This window comes from Dicentrarchus labrax, unplaced genomic scaffold, assembly GCF_905237075.1.
Source record: "Dicentrarchus labrax unplaced genomic scaffold, dlabrax2021, whole genome shotgun sequence".
NCBI classification, from domain to species: Eukaryota; Metazoa; Chordata; class Actinopteri; family Moronidae; genus Dicentrarchus; species Dicentrarchus labrax.
The window spans coordinates 21,886,438-21,907,060 of record NW_026136703.1 but is presented as its reverse complement, the minus strand read 5'-3'; the positions used below and the strand labels follow the sequence as shown (position 1 = coordinate 21,907,060).

Here is a 20,623-nt window from a genome sequence, read left to right as displayed (position 1 = left end):
ATAATTTTTTCAAATTGGCACCTGGTGCAATACAACTCATATTTCTGTGTCGCACGAATGCATTTTCATCCCTGCTGATGCTGTGAGGTGTTCAAGTGGGGAAGGAACCAATTATCCTGTAATTAATCGTCTAAATGAATCTGAGGAACATGACCAAGCATTACGTTTATTACAGATAAATCAGATTTCACATTAATAATCATCTGACATTTAGACTCCATTGCTGCTTGTTGTACTCAATAAAAAAATATCCCAAATAGCTTTTCAAACACTTTCACAAGTTTCTGTTATTTTAATGTTCTTTGAATTTGGAACAAAACTCTTTATATGATGAGATGCATTTGTGTAATTAACTGTAGATGATGCAGAAAGACAATTAACCTCCTCCACAGTTCTGTGTGTTAATACAAATGACTGTGATTGTAGTCACACTTTGGATAAAGAAAGACGCCTTTATTGCCATTCCTCCCCCTGCCTGTAGCAATTCTGTTCTTGGGGTCCTTAAAAACACATTATACTCTCAGCTCCAAATTAACAGGTTTTGTTTTGTATTTTCATACGCAGTTTCAAGTGGTTGGTAGGGCAAAAAGCGTGACACATTCTGATATCTACTTCAGACTAATCCAATTAACCGCTTTCATTTCAAAGGGCTGTTTGTTCTGTAAAAGCTTTTCCTAAAAGTTGCATTTAAGTATCCCAGAAACAGACAATTCCCTTCTAAAAAAAACAAACCAACATAATTATTTAATGAGCAAAGGTCTTTAAATGTTCAGAACTTAAAAGGAAATTGATACTGATTAAAAAAACTGGGATGTTTGGTATATTTTTATATGAAACAGAGACAATTTGACATGTGAAGACCTTTAAAAACATCCCTTGTAAACACGCTGTGAGTCACTTGTAATCAAAGATCAACAGTTTCTTTCTGTTTTATGATGTTCAATGATAAAGAAGAAAGAAAATAATAAAGGAGAAATCTATTGTAGAGGCAGAGAGATTCATGTTTCTGTCAACAGTCATCTTAGTAGATCAGAATGCATTGCAGCCATCTGGAAAAAACTCACTGCACCTTTTCAATCATTTTGTCCTCCTACAGTCCGTACCTGAAGTAGGTTCACTCTGTTCCGCTTGTTGTAAAGTACTGTTGGTAAAACAAAGGAAGTAACAGTGAATAAGAGAGAGTGGATGCATTAATCAACACCATGAAAACAGACTCCAGTCATTTAGTGTGGGACTTTTATAAAGTTGGGAGATGGTTTATAAATCGAATGGTCAAAATTTGAGTCAGCAGAGGTTGAAATATTCAGAAATGTAGTTTTAAACAAGGTTAAAATACCTAAAGAAATAAAAAATAAAATACCCTGCCTGGTACGTGCCTACGTCTTTCAGAATCAAACTCTTGCAACAAGTTTGTAATGAAGGCTTTCAGTTATAAATGTGTAGTCACCATGATGGAGATGAGATAATTCAAGCAATGTCAAGTTTATTTATACATCATTTAATCCAATCTGAATCCTTTTTAATCGCTTTTTAAATCTTATTAGATAGTTTGTTTGGTGCTGAATGGAGCCCTAATGTTTTGGTACGTTTAGGTTTCGGCGTGCTGAACGGCTTGAGGGGTTTCTTCATATATTTAGTAATTTTTGTGAAGGAAAACGGCTTCCTACTGCTGCAGAAGCTGTAGAAATTAAATATAAAACAACACAGTGGAAATAATATTAATTCTACTTTATCATTCAGCAAATATCTAAATAAATCACAGATTTTTCTGCATGCAAGCCACAGAATATGGTGGAACACCGGCGTTAGGCTGCGGTCGAGTCAAAAAATACTTTAACATGGAGTACGCCTCCCGCTAATGTTACATCTGGTAGTTCTTTGGTAAACGTGCTCAAAGAAGCAGAAACAAAAAACTGTTCAAGAGAGATAGTGAATGAAGGATTCTTTAAGGGATTAATTTGCCACGGAGCTTAAATCTGGGTATTTTACCAAAATAAAACCAGCTATCAGAACACATCCCTGAATAATCATGTCCATCTCAGCTTAAGACAGAACAAGCCTCTGTTACAGAGCCACAGAAGATATTATACTGCTGATCACAGGCAGAGGAGCAGTCATTGTGGCCTGTAAATTGACTATGACATGTTAAATCAGTGGAGTGCATCTTTAATAATGACCCACAATGGGCTTTAGCTTCACGCCAGCTGTCCCTTTGCAACCCTCGCCATTGAAAACATCCCTACTTGCAGCGAAGCAGCATCCAATTTAATCAAATGCTCCATATTTGACCTGTTCCGGACTGCAGTGTCATTTCTTCCCTGTGCTTCCCCTCAGGTCTGATCCGATCACGTGTGCGAGGAGCCAACACGGCCTCGGCCTCCATCTTGACCTTCTTGGACAGCCACTGCGAGGTCAACACTGATTGGCTGCAGCCGATGATCCAGAGAGTGAAGGAGGTACAGACCCATAGGCTCACAGTCTGCCGTCATTCACACTCTCCAATTAGACACTTAATACATGCAGCTCACACACACACACACACACACACACACACACACACACACACACACACACACACACACATGCATTTTGGAGGTGGAACATTTGCGTTTTTTTGCCCTTGTGATGTAACGCTTCAGGGGATTTTTCTCCTTCTGAGGGCAGATTTTGTTGGCTGTGATGTAATAGGTTGGCATTGCATATCGTTAAATAAACACCCAATTTGCTCAGCTAAGATTTAAGTCATGCAATACCAGATGTCACACTCCACTTTGCCACTGCTGGAGAGAGTATGCTGCCATTTTCCCAACCAATATGTTTTCCACTTGACGCTTGAGTGTTTTACTACATTAGCTGGCCTGGTTTGTGTTGCTGCAGTGGTTTGTGTTGTTTGCACGGTGACAGCGTTTTCTTCTCGCTCCAGGCTGCGTGCGGGGTTCCTCTCTGATCAAAAACAGTCTTTTTTGTGATGCAGTGGGAAGAGTCTCCCTATTCACTGCATCCTGCAAATTCAATTATGCAGCCCACCAGGGACTCTGCCATCACATCTACACAGGAATGTTTCGCAATTCAAAATAAATGTGAGCAGGATGATATGCCAAAACAGCCTCTCTTTATTATCAGGGGGATTTCTGCTCATTTTAAATTTGATTGGTATTTTTTATATGAAGCTTCAAGGGCATTTTGGCTGCGAGCCTCGGCTGTTTAGTCCTAGTCTGCTTTTCTCTATCAATGTCACAAAATCATACAAGCAAAGCGCACGCAGCATGTAAATACATGCATTTGGAGACACGTAAGCATCTGTGGAGATGTGCATGGGTACTTACTGAGGCGTGAGTGTCTGGTATTTTGATAATGAGAGGTGTAGCTGTGGAAAGAGAACTTCATCACTCACTAATGAGTAATAGGCTGTTTGCTGGCTGTCTCCTCCGTCCCCTGACATTGCTAACCTGCGACTGGGCTCTAACCAGCACAGCTGCTCCCCAAATCTGCTGCCATCCCCCATCACAGACAAACAGTCCCACTGACTTTGCAGCAGGAGCTGTTTCATTTCGTATTTTTCCTCAGTAATTACTTCTCCTCTCATGTGTGCTCCCACTTAATTCTGACACTCAGATTGAGACTCTTTTCTTCATCCACTCTCCTGGTTTTATGGAAGCGCTGCATCTGTCTCAACTGTCTCGATTCTCTAAACTATTTATTCATAAGCCTCTATTAGGAAAACAAACATTGAACTTTCTCATCTACTTTTTCTCCTCTTCCTCCTCCGCTTTTTTTTTGCGGCTCCAAATGCTCCTCCAGTCCTGTCAATACACAGAAAAATACTAGACACCACATTTTATTTAAGGAATAGTTTGACACTTCGGGAAATATGTTTGTTCAAGAGTTAGACAGAGGTGGAGAAAGTACAAACATTTTTTTTACCCGAGCAGAAGTACAGATACTCCAGTAAAAGTAGAAGTACTGATTCAACTTCTTTATTCAAGTAAAAGCGAGAAACTACAGGCTCTGAAATGTAAAAGATAAAGTAAAAAAATCTCTAAAGGACATTTCTACAGGCTGTATCTGTGCAAAACTGAAACTTCAAATAGGGTTGAGTCTTCCTCTCTTGTATGTTTCGTCTCATTATTGTCTGTAATGTGTGATATACACCAGTCTGGATGTTGGGAAGGCGTGCTATGCCTATATAATCGATAATTCCCCTCAAATGCATTAAAATGAAAGTAACAAGCCTGTTTTGAAAATGTAAGGAACAAAAAGTACAGATATGTGTGTGGAAATGTAGGTAGTAAAGGTTAAATAAATACACAAGCAATGTACAGATACCTGAAAAAACTACTTAAGGAGTTACTTCCCACCTCTGCACTCATGTAAGTATGTTACTGGAACCAGCAGCTGGTTAGCGTAGCTTAGCATAGAGACTGGACGCTGTGGGAAACAGCTAGCCTGCATCTTTCTGAAGGTAACAAAATCTGCCTTATCAGCACCTTTAAAACTCCCTCACTGACACATTACATCTCAGTTGTTTCATCCACACAAAACCTGAAATGCAAAAGACTTTACAAAAAAAAATTAGATATAAAGGTGTTGACTTTGTTAACTTTGGACCGAGCCAGGCTAGTTGTTTCCCCCAGTTTCCAGTCTTCTTTACTGTAGCTTCATTTTCAGATATGAGCGTGAGAGTAACAATCTAAGTAGCGAGCAGTTCTTTGCTGAAGGCCAGATGTCTTCCGATTGTTTAGAAAGTACACAGGACAATAACCCAGACAATCCAGAAACTCTGCATGCAGCAAAACTCACATTCAGACCACATATTCAGACATTCAAAACCCCTCAATGTTTTATTCAGAAGACTCTACACATCGCGAGTGTATGCACATCGTGTTTGTGTTTCCGTACACTCATCCTTGGCTCTGGGCAGCTGTGACTCATCCGGCTTGCATTACAATCTTTCAGTCTGGCATTCATGAGAGCGCTGGGCTCAGTGATAATTCAACAGTTACTCGGCCCAGCTGCACCCGGTCCTGGAGTCATTAGTCTTCCTGAGACCACGGTCCCGGGTTCATAAAGGCCTCTAATGAGGGATCACTGTCCAGTGTTTTCTTTTATGCAACATAATGACGCGTTTCATTTGCTAATTTGGATCAGCAATTGAAAGTGCTTGAATTTAATTAGTAATGAGCTCCACACTCACACATGTTGGTGGATTAGAGTTTTAGGTTCAGGTATAGTCTAACATTGCACTCTCTCCGCTGTGGCCATTATCTCAGAGTGACATTTAATACCTCTTGGGTTAATTTATTTCTTTAAAAGTCATTACCCTTTTTAGACCACATCTGGTTTCCTGAGGCCCCTCCTCCCTATTTCTTCTCTCTTTCTGTCACCATAAGTAATGCAGGGGCCCCAATTGAGTGTATATATAAGGTGGCCCCACAACCTTGGTGATAAATTGAAGCTAAATTACAATCACCAGATCAACCAAAGAATGATTTATTTTTGGGGTTCTATTTTGTAGTATTTATATAATAGAATCTAATATTCATAGGTATGTTTTCATTAGTGTACAATGTCCTGAATATAAGAACTGTTTTTTTTTTTTTTACGTTACAATGAGACATTTTTATCTACAGACGCTGCAGGTCGCCCTCCAACTAAACATAAATACACAAGTTGTATTGATTTCCAGTTAATTAAACTTCTTTCTAGCGTTTATTTTTGACTGAACTGTATATAGTTCAATCGACACACTGAATTAAGTTTCTAAAGAAACATGATCAGCATATTAGCAGACCTCCCAGCATGCATTTATGCGTGTCTCTAATACACTCATGGTTGTATGTTTTCACAATAATGAAAACACTACGAACCAGAGGTCCCTATCCACTTACATGTAAAGTTTCACACATTGTCTTTGTGCCAATGCTGGAAAGACAATGTGTGAAACTTCAGCTCCAACAGGAACAGCTGTGAGTTCTTTGTGTGACCTGAAGAACTGACTCTTCAAGCTGAGAAAATATTAAAGTATATTTAATTTTCTTGTAGTTTTCGCCAGTCTGACTGCCGTTGGTGCAATTTAATATCTTCAGCTCGTTTAACATGTTTTCTAAAGTTAACTTGACTCGATTGGTTTTTAAACTAAGACTTTAAACTAATTGTTCAGTTAACTCATATTTGTAAAGCAGCAAATTAAGTTACATTTTGAAGTTGAACCAGCTGAAAAGTATTTGCAGTGTAATTTGTACCACAAATAACAAAGTGTCTGCACGCTGTGTATGAGTGATAAGCATGTACAGTAGAGAACATGATTCAAAGCAGGAAAACAGAAGTGTGGACAGTGTGTCCTCTGTTGGTCTCTTACTCAGAGACTGATGTGACATTACTGGGCGATGAAGCAAAGGAATAGAGATCTCCACACGTCAAATGCCATTTGGAAACTGTGAACTTCAGTGTGCACAAAGGAGTGTAAAGCTTTCTATTCTATTCTACAGTTCCCTTTCCAATTTTCAGCCTCCTCCTTTTTTCTTTTCACTTCATCATGTAAATCATTTCACTTGTTCAAACTGACGTACAATAGAAATGCTGTAGGGACAAAATCACAGCACTGTGACACTGTAATAAATTCAGACAGAGAAAGAGAACAAAAGAGGGTAGAGATATTGAGAGCTCATCTGTGACATCGGATTTGGAAGTGCAGCCTCTTCATGCATTACCAAATCACAGAGGCTCATTAAAAGCCCAATAAACGTCTATTGCTTAAAGCTGTTGAGAGCATCACTTTCCAAATTGCTCTCTGGCAGAGTGGCATTTCACACTCGCTCTTCCCCCGCACACTTTGATGCAATCAACACAGAGTTCACGAGGGGTTCAATCACTGAGCAAAGAGAGGGACGGGTCTAATTGCAAACAGTCATTTGGATTGTCCTGATGCTAAGCTGTTCGACTACATGAAGACGCACAAACACCCACCCACACACACACACACACACACACACACACACAGAGATGCCTTATGGGCAAACAGCAGTGTTGGCACAGACACACATTCACAGACAGATGCAGACACACACACACACCATCGGTAATCAACAGTTCTCTTCTCCGCTGTGTTTACTTTATGGTTCATGTTACTTCTCCAGCAGGAGGTCGTTTAACAGTTCAGAGTTTATTTGTCATGAATTCTTTATGAACTGCGGGAAAGAACAGGGAGGCACATTCAGAGGTGCTTATGTACAATATGAACTATGGTTATTATGGTTAACTAAACTGTGCGTAAAAAAACATTTTAGTTAACTGAAAGACTGAAGAAAACAACAACTAATTGCTAAAAGTTTCAAGTATCTTTATTGAGACTGGGATGTTTACATGACTGTGAGTCAATGTGTTCATATTGTAATACCCTATTCTGCCAAATACCCCCATATTATAACAAAAAAGAAATAAAACTAACAATGAAACTAATAAAAACTCAACTAAAACTAAACATCTTTAAACAATAAACACTAAACTGAAATGAGAAAACACTCTGGAAACTAAGTGAAACTAAACTGAATGGAAAACAAAAGTTAAAATAAAAACTAATAGAAAATACAAAATTATAATAACTCTTACTTGTATTTGTACAATGTACTGCTGTTGGAGATCACTAGAAAGAAGGAGATAGGCTGTTAGCAGTAGTCGTCTCTCCTTATCAGAACCATCAGATCCAAACCAGCAATTCCTCAAACATTAAACTCGTCTATAGTCCCACATTCCAGTGGACGACTAATTCATTGCCTCCAGAGCCCAATCTGATGTTTAATATTCATTACAGTCATATATATTGATTAATTTTCTTGACACACACACACACACACACACACACACACACACACACACACACACACACACACACACACACACACACACAGGAAACTTAATTACTTTGCTGAACTTTAACTTGCAGGGGAAGAGCCTTGTCTGATTGAAAGATTGTTCAATAAAAAAAGTTCCAGTTGTGGAAACTTTACACAATCTGTGGCACCCTTTCTTTAATCTTTTGATGAGGTCAGAATTTATAATCTATCATAATTCCCATCCAATACAAAAACAGCAGGAGTTCACTATGTGATATATTGCACTTTATATGCACTGACTGAATAAGATTTATGATATTTTGGGACCTCTTCCAAATAATACCAACTTCAGTAACTGAGTGACATTATAAAAGCACATTAAATGTAATCTGATAAACAGGTACTGTAACATTTTATCTTAACAGCATTTATAAGCAGTACATAAACCCTTAATTCATGTTTTATAATCCACTATAATATAGTTATAAGCAGATATAAGGAGGTGTTCACAGTTTATTGACAATATTTACTGTTTATAAATGTGTTTAAAGCTCATGAGGACATATGATTCAACATAGCTTATGATATGATAAGCTCTGTTGTGATATAAAACATTAATTATCTGTTTAAACACCAGTTAAAGATGAGCCATGAGAGGAGTTATAGTTGTTGACAGTTACACTCTTACAGTAGAAATACAGTGCAGTGTTTCATCAACATTTATTAAGTGTTTATATTCTGCTCATTAATGCTAAATAATGGGGCTAAATTAAAGTGTTGACTATTATAATATATTATAATAAATAATTTTCTCTATTTTCCCTGAGAAAATTGAATTTGTCACCTCTTTGGCTGGACTTATCACTTAAATCCCTCAGAGAAACACAGATGAAAAGCGATGCTTCGTTTAATTGAAACGTCTTGCAGCAGGATTAGTTACACAACTCCTCTTGATAGGAGAGTTCTGACCTCTTCAGACTTATTTCCCTTCACCATGAACCTTGGTAGTAATTAGTTGTGCCAGAAATCCCTAATCTGCAATTCAGCTGCCATCAGAAGGAGCTTTAAGTTCCTAATTATTCAGAAACACGAGGTTGTCGAGCTATTAAACTGACAATCTGTTTAACATAAAGATAATTACTCTATATGGATCTGACAAAGTGGATAAATGTGACCTAAATGTAAAGCATTATAATATATAAACATTTTTGTGACTCCCATCATTGCAGAGCAGTTAAAAATAGCATATAAATAGTTTTTAAGATTTAACATGTTGAAGCGCTCTCTCGATCATAACGTACCTGTCTGTCTTCCTCCTCCCATACAGGACCATACGCGAGTGGTCAGCCCCATCATTGATGTCATCAGCCTGGATAACTTTGCCTACTTGGCTGCCTCAGCTGACTTGAGAGGAGGTCAGGACACACAACACACAAACTTATGCACAGTAACAGCTGACAACACACAGCTGCAGTCGAGGAAAAACCCTGTTTCACAAACTCTTATGATGTAACGATCCCTGCCGGATTAATTCAGAACTCATGACAGAAATACCTAAATGGACAAAAGTCTCTCTGGAAGTTTGTGACACAGATTTTCTTCAAGAACTTGTTGCTATGATTGGAATGAGGAGGTTAAAAGGTGAAGTCAGATAAGCCAAAATCAGCAGGATACTTTTATCTGTCTTCTTGGCTGCTTTATACCCAATGTCTAGACGAAGAGGTTGTAAATTTGTACTTTTTTAGGTTGTTTTTTTTTTTGCTTTCTTTCTCTTAAGGGTTTGACTGGAGTCTCCACTTCAAATGGGAGCAGATTCCCATCGAGCAGAAAATGGCGAGGAGCGACCCCACACAGCCAATCAGGTGTGTCTAGAATGCTCTTCATCATCCCTCTTCCTCTTTTTTTCCTGGTGTAAGACCATAGTATTGATTCCAAACCTGAAAGAGTAATCATACATACATTATGTATACTATATGAAAGATTATGTGGATGCATTAATGTATGATATAATATAATATATTAATATAATATATATATATAAGTATAAAGGATGTAAGCAAATACATACCATTGTGACACATACTAAAATACAAAAAAATATATTCTTCCTTCCAGATATTCTTCATTTTAGGGATCCTAGACCACAAAAAGGTCAAATTTTGCTTTTGCTAAGTGAAAGCATCATTTTCTACTACTTCACTGCTTTTTTGACTTTTGATTATTTCTTGTTAACAGTATAAAACCTTTTCTGCATGTTTATTATTTTCTGTCATGTCAGAACATTTGTGATATCTCAGATTAGTAAAGTCAATTAGTAAGTCTCTCCGAATAACAATGTGAGTTACAGTAAGTGAAGAAAAATGACTCCTTTCCTCCCCTGCACTCTGCAGGACTCCCGTCATCGCTGGTGGGATTTTCGTCATGGACAAGAGCTGGTTCAACCACCTGGGCCAGTATGACACCCACATGGACATCTGGGGAGGGGAGAACTTTGGTGAGCTCACTCATGATGTTTTAACTTTTACTTGAATTAGAATGATGACTTTTTATTAATCATCCTCCACAGGCATCCCACTCAGTCTTTTAATGTCTTTAGAGCCAAGCTTTACTTTGAGCTGCTGAAGAAAGTTCAGACATAAAATATTTTACATTTTGATGTGGTCTTTCCTAAATTTTTCCTAAAGATTAAACACTTAATTTACAAAATAAAAAACAAGATGAGGTTGAATATTAAACTAAATCCCTATATAGATGTCTCTAAACTTAAACATACCACAATGAGGGATAATGGATTTTAAGTGGTTGCACCCCACAAGTGTACTTAATGATGAGAACAATGTATTTTTTTCCCAATCACTGTAAATAAATATGGAGTCCTGTGCTCACTTGGTTAAATATCACCAGTCTAGAACAAAAAGAAAAGAAGAAAATAATGCTTACTGTTCTTGCTGACTGCTATGTTTGACAAAACACATAAATAACAAGGAAAAATTCAAATTCGAGTGATAAAACTGGACATTTTAATGTCTTAATTTTGTGTATTTAGTCTTGTTGTGGCGTGCCTGGCTCTCGACAACTGCAGGTGCTTCTGGATGCCGCAGAGGTCCAGCAGCTCGCTCTCTGAAATGCCAATTGTGTCCTTGGAACTTGCAACGCAGCAGCACATTAACTTATCATCTGCAACAGCTTTCATGCTGCTGATTTACAGCTTACAGCCATCTGCTGCAGTAGAAAATGTAGCAGGTGAACATGGCCAGGCCGATACCGGGATGATGCAGATCAGACTGTCATTTATAGACAGACAGACAGACTGCGTGCTTACATACTTGATCTCCTCCTCTGTGTCTGTCCTCCTGCAGAGCTTTCTTTCCGGGTGTGGATGTGCGGAGGAAGCCTGGAGATTCTTCCCTGCAGCCGCGTTGGTCACGTGTTCAGGAAACGACACCCATACGACTTCCCAGAAGGCAATGCTCTCACCTACATTAAGTGAGTGGGTTGATCTGTTAGAAACCTGACATCCTGTCTGCGGCACTGTGTTATTACACCGCAAAACAATTTAACAACTGCCAAGAAGGTTAATCTTTTAGTCAGCTTTAAAATCTTAAGTGTCACATGATTCAGCGGGAAGTGAAGTGCCTCGCCAGGCAAACTTCACACTTTTCACACATTTTGACACAAGTTGCAGCGAGAGATGAGTAAGCAAGTAACTGAATTCTGAAAAAGTTAGCCTTCACCCAGACATCACGTAATATAATAACAGTGTAACTTCTCAATTCTCATCCTGAAATAGTTGTTGTTAGTGTCTGCGATGGGTGGAGATACTGACAAATCCAGCCTTCTCTGAATGAACTAAAGATTTCCAACTGTTTAGGACTGGACTTTTTCTACCAGGTAGCAAAGAAACAATATTATAATTATATAACTTCATAGGCTATTGTTGTGCTGTAATCGTAATCTGAGCTGCATTTAAACAGTATACTGATTTTTAACTACATTTGGTCGTCAGTATGCAAGGCAACCAATCTGTCATTACCACTTTGAAATCTGTGTCAAGCCACTACTCAAGTGTTTCTTAGAGGTCCATTAGTATTCCTTTAATGTAGTTAGTAACCACAATGAAATACACAGCCAATAAAGTTACGTTTCGGTTTTTTGACTGGTCCTCAAAAATATAGCTACAATAAAAATGGTTCAATAGAGGTTATGCTGTGTGTTTATCATCATCTTTTGAATGCAGACAAGATTTAACATCAGCATACTTTACATGTATAAACTTATCCTTTAAAACAAGCCAGCTTTGGTCCCAGACTGTTCCAATTTGTCATGTTACACCTATAATTTAAGGAATATGAAATTCCAGATGGAGATGTTTTTTTTTGGTGTCTGAATGCTCATGTGGGTGACACTGTCATTAGAGTGGCCTGCAGGAATGCCAGCAGCTCTGTCATTACTGTGTCTGAGCAGGTGTTGTGTTTGTGTCCGTGCAGGAACACCCGGCGGGCTGCTGAGGTGTGGATGGACGAGTATAAACAGTACTACTACTCTGCGAGGCCGTCAGCCCAGGGCAAGGCCTTTGGCAGGTATGTCCATTAAACTGTCTCTCTCTTCTCTCAATGTGCGGTACAGACAAAAGGCTTGGTTATGTTTCAGACAGGTTAGAGATTCACTGATATCTCTTGTCAGTATGTCCCAGATACCATGTTTTATACACTTTCTTTAATGTCTCAGTCAGGCAATCATGCTCGTAATGTCCATAATAAACAACTGGTTGCCATGGAAACTCTTGTAATAATAGAGCTAGCAAACAAGATCTCTTTATTTGACCTATTTCTTGTGTGCACTATTTTAAGGACATGTGTATCAAGTGCTGCAACTAACAGTTATTTTCATTATTGATACATTTTTTTGATTGTTTTCTTGATTAATCAATTAATCATTTTATCTATATAATCCTTATTTTATTCAACCCTCAGTCCAAAACCCAAAGATATTCAGTTTACTATCATATACGATGAAGAAAAGCAGCAAATCCTCACATTAGAGAAGCTGGAACCAGAGAAAGATTGGCATTTTTATTTAAATAATTAATGAAATGATAAACTTATTTAGACATTTGTTGCCATTTAATTTCAAGTCAATAAACTAATCAATTATTCTACTAATAGTTTCAACTCTATTTGTATTAGAGGCCCAACACCAGAGAATCACAAGAGAGCCCTCGGTGCTGTGTTTGTGGATTAAAACAGAAATCCCTCTCTGGTATTAGCAGAAAAGAGTTATTGCTGGTTCAACACTATTAATAAGATCCTCATTAGCTGAGTCGGCTGGTTCAGCTGAGTTCTCAGCATCAGCAGGACTTTAAAACATCTTTTTCTCTTACTGTGCCTCACATTCTCCTCTCCTCTCCCCATCCTTCCTGTCTCCTCATCCTCGTATGTTTGTTTCTTTCTGCAGCATTGCAGACCGGCTGACACTGCGGCGGAAGTTGAACTGCAAACCTTTCCGCTGGTATATGGAGAACGTCTATCCTGAGCTGAGGTACAGCACTCTAACTGAGCTCATATTCAGCACGTTCATTTATGTTATCTGACAGGGTTGTTGTATGGAGGCATAAAGATCCTCTGCAGACATATTTCAGGAAATACTTTGAATAATTATTTGTGTCTGATATGTTTTTTCCACTAAGTTTAACTCAAAAAAATTACATCTTCTCCTTCATCTAAATGAAATGTCCACAATCCATGAATATGCAAGTATTTTTGATTTCAAAAGTGTCACTGCTGGACTTAAGATGTCTCCGACTTCGCTATAAAGTCCATTCTCAGTCTTTGTGCACTGGAGGCTTTAAGTTTTACACATCAGACTTGTGTTTGCTTCATATTGAACCACAGTTGACTCTTCCTAAGCCCCACCCATTCTGAGCTAGCCTCTCCTTTCCTGTACTTAGTTATGTTATGTTCTAGGCTGGGCTATGTTGAAAAGATAACAACAATGACAAGACAATGTTTTATGTGGTTAAAAGATAAGAAGCGACATTCATTCCACTTTGGGGAAGTTCTGCTATTACTAACCCTAATACTGGTTCACTGTCACTGTTACTAAGCCCTCGTTACTGTTATTTAGCCCTCCTCTGTTTTAGTCAAAATGTCTGCTGTGCAACCAGTCCAACTTAAGATGTGACAATAGAGGCTAACCTAGCACACAGCATATGTAAGCACAGGAAACGAGGAAGTTGAGTAAGGTTTGCTCAACCGTTATTGGAGCACAGAGCAAAGAGGGGCGGGACTTAGGACTGATATCCCAAAATTCTGCTCAGGTGCACGTTAAACTGAGATTTAAGGTGAAGGACAGAGAAACTTTCCCTCTGCAGCAGATGAATGTGAAAACATTCAGTTTAAAAACACAATTTTGAGTGCAGTCTGTTTGCAGGTCATCCTGGAATTTGCGGATGACTTTTATCCCTGACTTTTGACCACTATGTGTTATGTAGCACCAAAGGGGCACAGAGTTTCCTTCCAAACACCATTAAAAACCAACAAGTGGAAAATACATTTGAAAAGTTTGTTCGCCTGTGTATGTTTGGATTGATTATTTGAGAAGGACATGAAATGAGGCAGAAATTACTTTCAGTCTTCATTTCCTTTCAAAATAAAAAAGCCACTTTAGTGAAAGAACAGGACGCAGTATTGAATGCAGTAAGATTCTTTTTTCCCCCAAGTTCTTAAATCAGAAATAAGTGTCATGACCCCTCAGAGCCGATGATCTAAATATATCTGATTTGGATGGGAACTTCTGAGTGAGTTATCAGTGTGTATCCCACCAGCTTGTTTCTTAAAGCTCAGGCCCCGCCTCTCCAGGCTGTATCTGCTCGATGTCATGCTTCCAATTAACTGCGGTATCTCAAATTGTAACTGTATATTTTTATGAGTATGTGTTGTAATAGGGCGCATCACTTGTGGTGCGATTCAATTACTCAATCGGGCGACCAGTCAATTCAATCCATCTGTTCTTTATAGTTGTAATAAGACCTTTTGTTGGCCTCTCTCCTCTTTGTCAATGGTTCCCTCAGGGTCCCGGAGCAGGAAGCGGTGTCCAGTGTGCTGAAACAAGGCGGGCTGTGTCTGGAGACCCGTGGGACAGAAGCCCTCGGTCTGGCAGAGTGCAGGACCATCGGCATCAGCAGGCCGCATTCACAGGTCAGGACTCTGCCGTAAGGGGGAGACTGTGGGTCATACACTTAAAGTCTGAATTATTGCAATAATTAACATGAAAATGTGCAGGAATTTGACCTGATCACACTGCTGTAAGGGCATATTAACAATGAATGCACTGATCTGAGAATATAGCAGGCTCTGGGAATACTTAAGGCCCAAGCAGAAACCTTGAATGTGTACAAGATTTATTGACCATGTGACTTATGTGATATAGTTAAAATGCATTCTGCTTTTAATCTAAAGTAGCCTAAAGTGTGATAACATAAATGTCAAGTCTTATATTCCTTTTTAAATCTTTTCTTTTGGAAAATATGACTTTTTGATGCCAGGATCCTTCAGTCTTCCTAATCTGTAGTCTAAATGAAAAAACTATCACACTGATGTTTGGCTACAGAGCTGATAAACACATTAATCATCACATAAGGAGCTACATGCCAAACCTTAATTGACGTTTAGTCACGTTAGTCAACATTAGTCATGATTATGTTATGATTAATACGTGTTGTGTTTGTCGCCTGCAGCCTGTGGTTCAGTTAAAGGCAGGCAAGTTACACTGAAAGATTCAAGAGTCGCTGACAAGGAAAAAAAAACTTAAGAAGGAAGAAAGAAAGTAAAGTTTCTTGAATTCAGACTGCAGAAACATAGTATTTTGTGCACAGTTTTAACCTTTTGAGTAAGTAGCTGGAAACCAGTGCTTACACATTGAGATTGATTGTGTAAATGTAGAAAACAAACATGAAGGCCACTAATGTTAAATAAAAGAATAAGTGAAACCAGAAAATTCCTCTGACTATAACACAGATGTCGGCTCTGTTTTTAAAAATCATTTCCAATGTTTTTCTGTGTTTTTCAGAGATGGGAACTAATAGAGCCACTGCTCCGGCAGCAGGACCTCTGCCTGGCCATTTCGGCCTTCACGGCAGGGTCAAAGGTCAAGATGGAGCCCTGCAATGCAAAAGAGCCCAGACAGGTAAGAAGAAATGTGTTATCCTTTCAAACCTCAGCCTCACAGAACCGGTAAGTTACAGTTTTGAAGCTCCATAATACATTTAAGTGCAGATTGGAACACAACATAATTATATATATTATTATATTGCATTTACGTTATATTCCTCCTAATTCTATTTTTTTAATTATATTTTATTATTAGTAAAAACAAGCTATTCTGCGTAGTTATTGTGTTGATTAAGGGTTAACAGAAGGAACTGGAATTTTCTTTAATCTTGCACCATCAGTCATTTTGAGAGGAGGTCTTAGTTTTTCCGAACGGTTATCCCATTTGTCCTCGATGTGCCACTGACAACGCTGAACTAAGACGTGAAAGATGTGGAGATAAGACGTGGTTCCAGGACAGATGCTAAGCAGCCCGCCTGCTGATGATGCCAGGAGGCTCACACACCATATGAGTGGCCCTGTTGCGCTGATGCAGCTCGCGCCAAAGAAAGCGCAGTGGATTTTATAGCCGCAGTAGAACAAGCGCTCCCATAACTTCAGACCCCACCTTGTTCCTTCCTCGATCTCCCTTTTTGTGAATGTTGAACACTCACATCCCACGTGGACCAGCGCTGGCTGCATGGTTGATTTATGACATCGAAAAAGGGAGTTATTAACTCAAACCATGTGTATGAGTGTGCAGGACTTCTGCCAGGTCATCCTCTCATCTCTCCATCGCAATCCTTTGAGAGTTCTTTGGGAGGATGCCCATCAACAAGCAACCCGTTTTTGCTCTGGGAGACGTTTGGCCTCTTTGTCCTGAGTGTTTAATCCCCTAGAGAGGAAGAAATAACGTGTGCTCTTGAGTTTTCTCTCTAAATGAAAGAGTTCCAAACTGATTAACCCTTGGAGACACAACTGAGGCACCTTTTAAAAAAAAAATGGAAACTTTAAACCAAAACGTAGGTTAGAGTGCTGATCCTGTTATTCAGTATTGGATATTTTTCAGTCATGTCGTCCATCACCAGTATGACAGCTGAGGCTTTCCCTGCTCACTGCTGCATAACAAACAGCCAGGAACAAGTTTGCAACATTTTATTTCGCAGCATTAATGTTTTATTGACATTTTTATTCATTTAATACATATAAATTCTTAATTTAATCCTGAAAGAATTTCATTACTTTGGGTTTCACTGGGGAGATTATACCCAGCGCTGGTCCAAACGCTGCTTTGGAAACTTGTCCAACAACAATACATTTAATAAAATACTTGGGGAATTCTTTGGCATAAATTGGCCAAAATTCAGGACACAGAAAACTCAAAATGTTCCACTTTATCACAAATATACTGACGTCTATATCTGCCTTCAATAATCTGTTCAGTTAAACCTAACAATCATGTATTAATCATGTCTCCCTGACATTTCATTTGCACCTCGTCTTTGTTGCACAAACATGCACACACTTGAAGGCGCAGGCACATCACACATACGTAACAGTACATGTTTACAGTATGTATACACAGACACTCTCTCCGTCCTCTGGGATTTTAAGATTAAGCCCCCATTCACCTCCAGACTTTGATAAGCCTCCATGTGGCTCTAGAAATCTGTACTTTGTTGGCACCCTGGTTCTCTGCTGTTGCCTCAAGTTCAGCTCGAACTATTTAATCAGCGAGCTAATAAATGAACCACTTCTACCTGGTGATTTATAGACAGCCTGTTTATGGGGAACACACTTTCTCACCCTTTTTACTTCACTCTCAAGTTTCTTGTCGAACTTGCTCCGGCACTTTTACGCTCAGTGACTAGACCCTGGAGAGTGTCTGTTGAAAAGAATATTAGATTTATGGAGAATCACAGAAATCTGGCCGAGGTGTTACTCGTGTGTTTTTAAGCATAAACTGGAGTTAATCTGGCTCCCTTAATGAACTTTATATTCCAGTCCCCCCCTATCAGAGTATCCTGTGAGTGAATTGTGGAGCAGGTGAAGGAGTGTGAGTGATTTAATGATAACCATAAATAGATATTAGGAGAAAGTAGAACAATAAAAAAGAAATACAACATTTTTCCGCAGCATTCTTTCCGTCTAGGGCGTGTGTGGCCGTTTGGTTATAAACTGACTCCTCTAAGTTTGAGTCAAATGTAGCTGTTATTGAACTTGTGGAGGAAATATTCAGGTCCTTTACTTGAACAAAAGTAGTTACACTGCAGTTATACGTTCATGTGCCAGCTTCTAATACATCAGTCCTGAAATAAATCCTTTTAGAGAGGTGTATATTCAACTTTGTGATCCTTTTAGAGGATGAAGTTTGTGGCTCTGCCGAGTTATGTTGCATCAAACTGAGAAGTGTTTCTAATATTATACCCAACCCAGAGTAAATAACAGAAATGCCTCTCTTTATAATGCTCTAATACAGTTCAACACCACCATAATTTACAGCCAACGCAACACTCCATTACAAATATAAATGTACTTATTTGTCTGCACATTAAAACATATATACAGAATACAGCTAGACTTATAAATAGACCTATATATCAGCAGATATTAACTTATTACAGATATATGTTGGTATCTGTGTGTATGTTGACCAATAAGTAACTAGTACAGAAATGCCAAACTACTGTAAGGTCATTTAAAAACAGGGTCTCCATTACTGTGCATAGTTTGTCCACCAGAGAGTGCTGACAAGTTGGTTTTTCAACTGTAAAATGTCTTTTTATGTATCTTGGTTGCAATTCTTTTAAAAAAAAAATTAAAGGGGTCAGTATCAAGGTTGTTCTTTGTGTTTATATTTTTAAAAAAAGCATCAGCTATCAGCCGATATATTGTTATCAGGTGTTTTGAAGTCTCAAATATCAATATCCGTATCAGCCTCAAAAATCAAGTATTAGTTGGGCTATATTACAGACACACTTACACCTATATCTGTATATATATCCTGTATCATATATCATATCTCACATATGTGAATTAACAGTAGGTCAAAAACTTACACATAAGACAGTGCAACATTTATAAACTCATATTTATTCTATCTAAATTCTTAATTTGTTAGTTTAATTTTGTAAGTAACATAACTAAAACTGTCAAATCAATGTAGAGTAGAAAGTCGAATATTTCCCTCTGAAATGTGGTGGAATAAAAAATAGTATGACATGAAAAAAGTAAAGCATGAGTAATGCGAATGTATACGGTTACAATCTAACCAGCTTCTGAACTCGGTGACAAACAGCGTACGGAACATTTTATCAGCTAAAACAAATAGTCTCTTCTGGTGTGGGGTGGCAGGCTGCCGTGCACTGCAGCTGGCTGTACCATGATTTTTCCACTGTGAGTTCAGCAAGTCAATCATTCATGTGATTACTGTTATCCAGGTCTGACTCAGTCCATTACTCACTACTAACATGAACCTCCTGTGCCGATACACATCATTTATGAGCAGGATATAATACAAACCAGAGACTACGCAAGGACATCGATGCATTCTATAAAACTAACTGACAGATTAATTTCTCTCTCTCTCTCTCTCTCTCTCTCTGCAGAAGTGGAAGCCTAAAGGCACGGCTCTGCAGCACATGGTCAGTGGACTCTGCCTGGACAGCCAGACCCCAACAGGCCCTCCAGTCATCACACAGTGTCGCCCCCAGATGGCCAGCCAGTCCTGGGAGCCACAGATTATCACCTGAGCCACTAGCGGACGGGGGGGGGGATTCTGGACCCGGCCTGCAGAGGGACTCACATCTGCACACTGTCTGTCGCCTTGCTGAGGGGTGAAAGGACTGAGGACTGTACTTTTGTGATGTCAACTTCAAGCTCCTGCTCATTGTGTCTTGGTGACGAGAGCGTCACTGGAAACATTTTAAAGCCTTGTTGAGCAAAACATCTCTTTTGTGTACAGTGCTTCATTCCTCGAGGATGCCGCAGTTCTTCTACGTAATCTAAGCTTTTCACTGAAAACTGTTGCACATCTCACTTTTTAATTTCTGTATCTATCCTGGTCAACAATTTGCTTAAAAATTGGGAGTAGTGAGCCTCAAAACAAAACGAGTGCATACTGTACTGTAGCAAATGTGTTGAGGTGCACCTGACCTACTCTGAGTCAAAGTCACTGCTTGTCTTGTTGCCTAGTCTTAGGTTGAGGCATGTCTGGTGACTGTGTGGACCAGGGCAGCTTTATGTATAGCCAATTCAAATCAGAGCTTTTATATTGCTGGATAGCAGTCTTGAAAGCACCATGCAATGCACTGTCAGGAACATTATTTATTGTTTTGCATGGTCAGACCCAAAGAATGTTTTTTTTTTTTTTTTCTGTCTCTCTACAAAGTTTTATGTAAATATTTGAAAGCGGATAATTGCTTGGTTTTTGTGTAAAGTACTCTATATGTTGTTTGAAAAATAAAATGTGGTAACAAAGGAATTATTAAATTCTGCATTATTTGTGATTTTTTTTTAATAAAGAAAACTTTGAGTGTAAATCCTGGTAGTGTTCATAGGTTAGCCATAATATTTAAACATCTATTATATGAATTTACATTACATTTAGCACAAACATTGATGGTCTCCAGGCTTTAGTTATACACTGACTCTTCTTTTTATATATTCAGATTCTTCTCATAAATCGCTATAAGAATACTGTTT

At 38.7% G+C, this 20,623-nt stretch overlaps 1 protein-coding gene across 1 annotated transcript in view; it reads left to right on the top strand.

The window, feature by feature from the left end:
* galnt16 (UDP-N-acetyl-alpha-D-galactosamine:polypeptide N-acetylgalactosaminyltransferase 16) overlaps nt 1-20,410 on the top strand; it is a 40,263-nt gene extending 19,853 nt beyond the window's left edge. The window contains exons 6-15 of the mRNA XM_051394458.1: nt 2,335-2,456; nt 9,160-9,247; nt 9,610-9,694; nt 10,223-10,326; nt 11,192-11,318; nt 12,320-12,412; nt 13,287-13,370; nt 14,902-15,028; nt 15,900-16,016; nt 19,528-20,410. Of these exons, the coding sequence (XP_051250418.1) occupies nt 2,335-2,456; nt 9,160-9,247; nt 9,610-9,694; nt 10,223-10,326; nt 11,192-11,318; nt 12,320-12,412; nt 13,287-13,370; nt 14,902-15,028; nt 15,900-16,016; nt 19,528-19,671 (1,091 nt within the window). The 3' untranslated portion in view covers nt 19,672-20,410. The remainder of the gene's footprint in view (nt 1-2,334; nt 2,457-9,159; nt 9,248-9,609; nt 9,695-10,222; nt 10,327-11,191; nt 11,319-12,319; nt 12,413-13,286; nt 13,371-14,901; nt 15,029-15,899; nt 16,017-19,527) is intronic.
* The last annotated feature ends 213 nt before the right edge of the window (nt 20,411-20,623 follow it).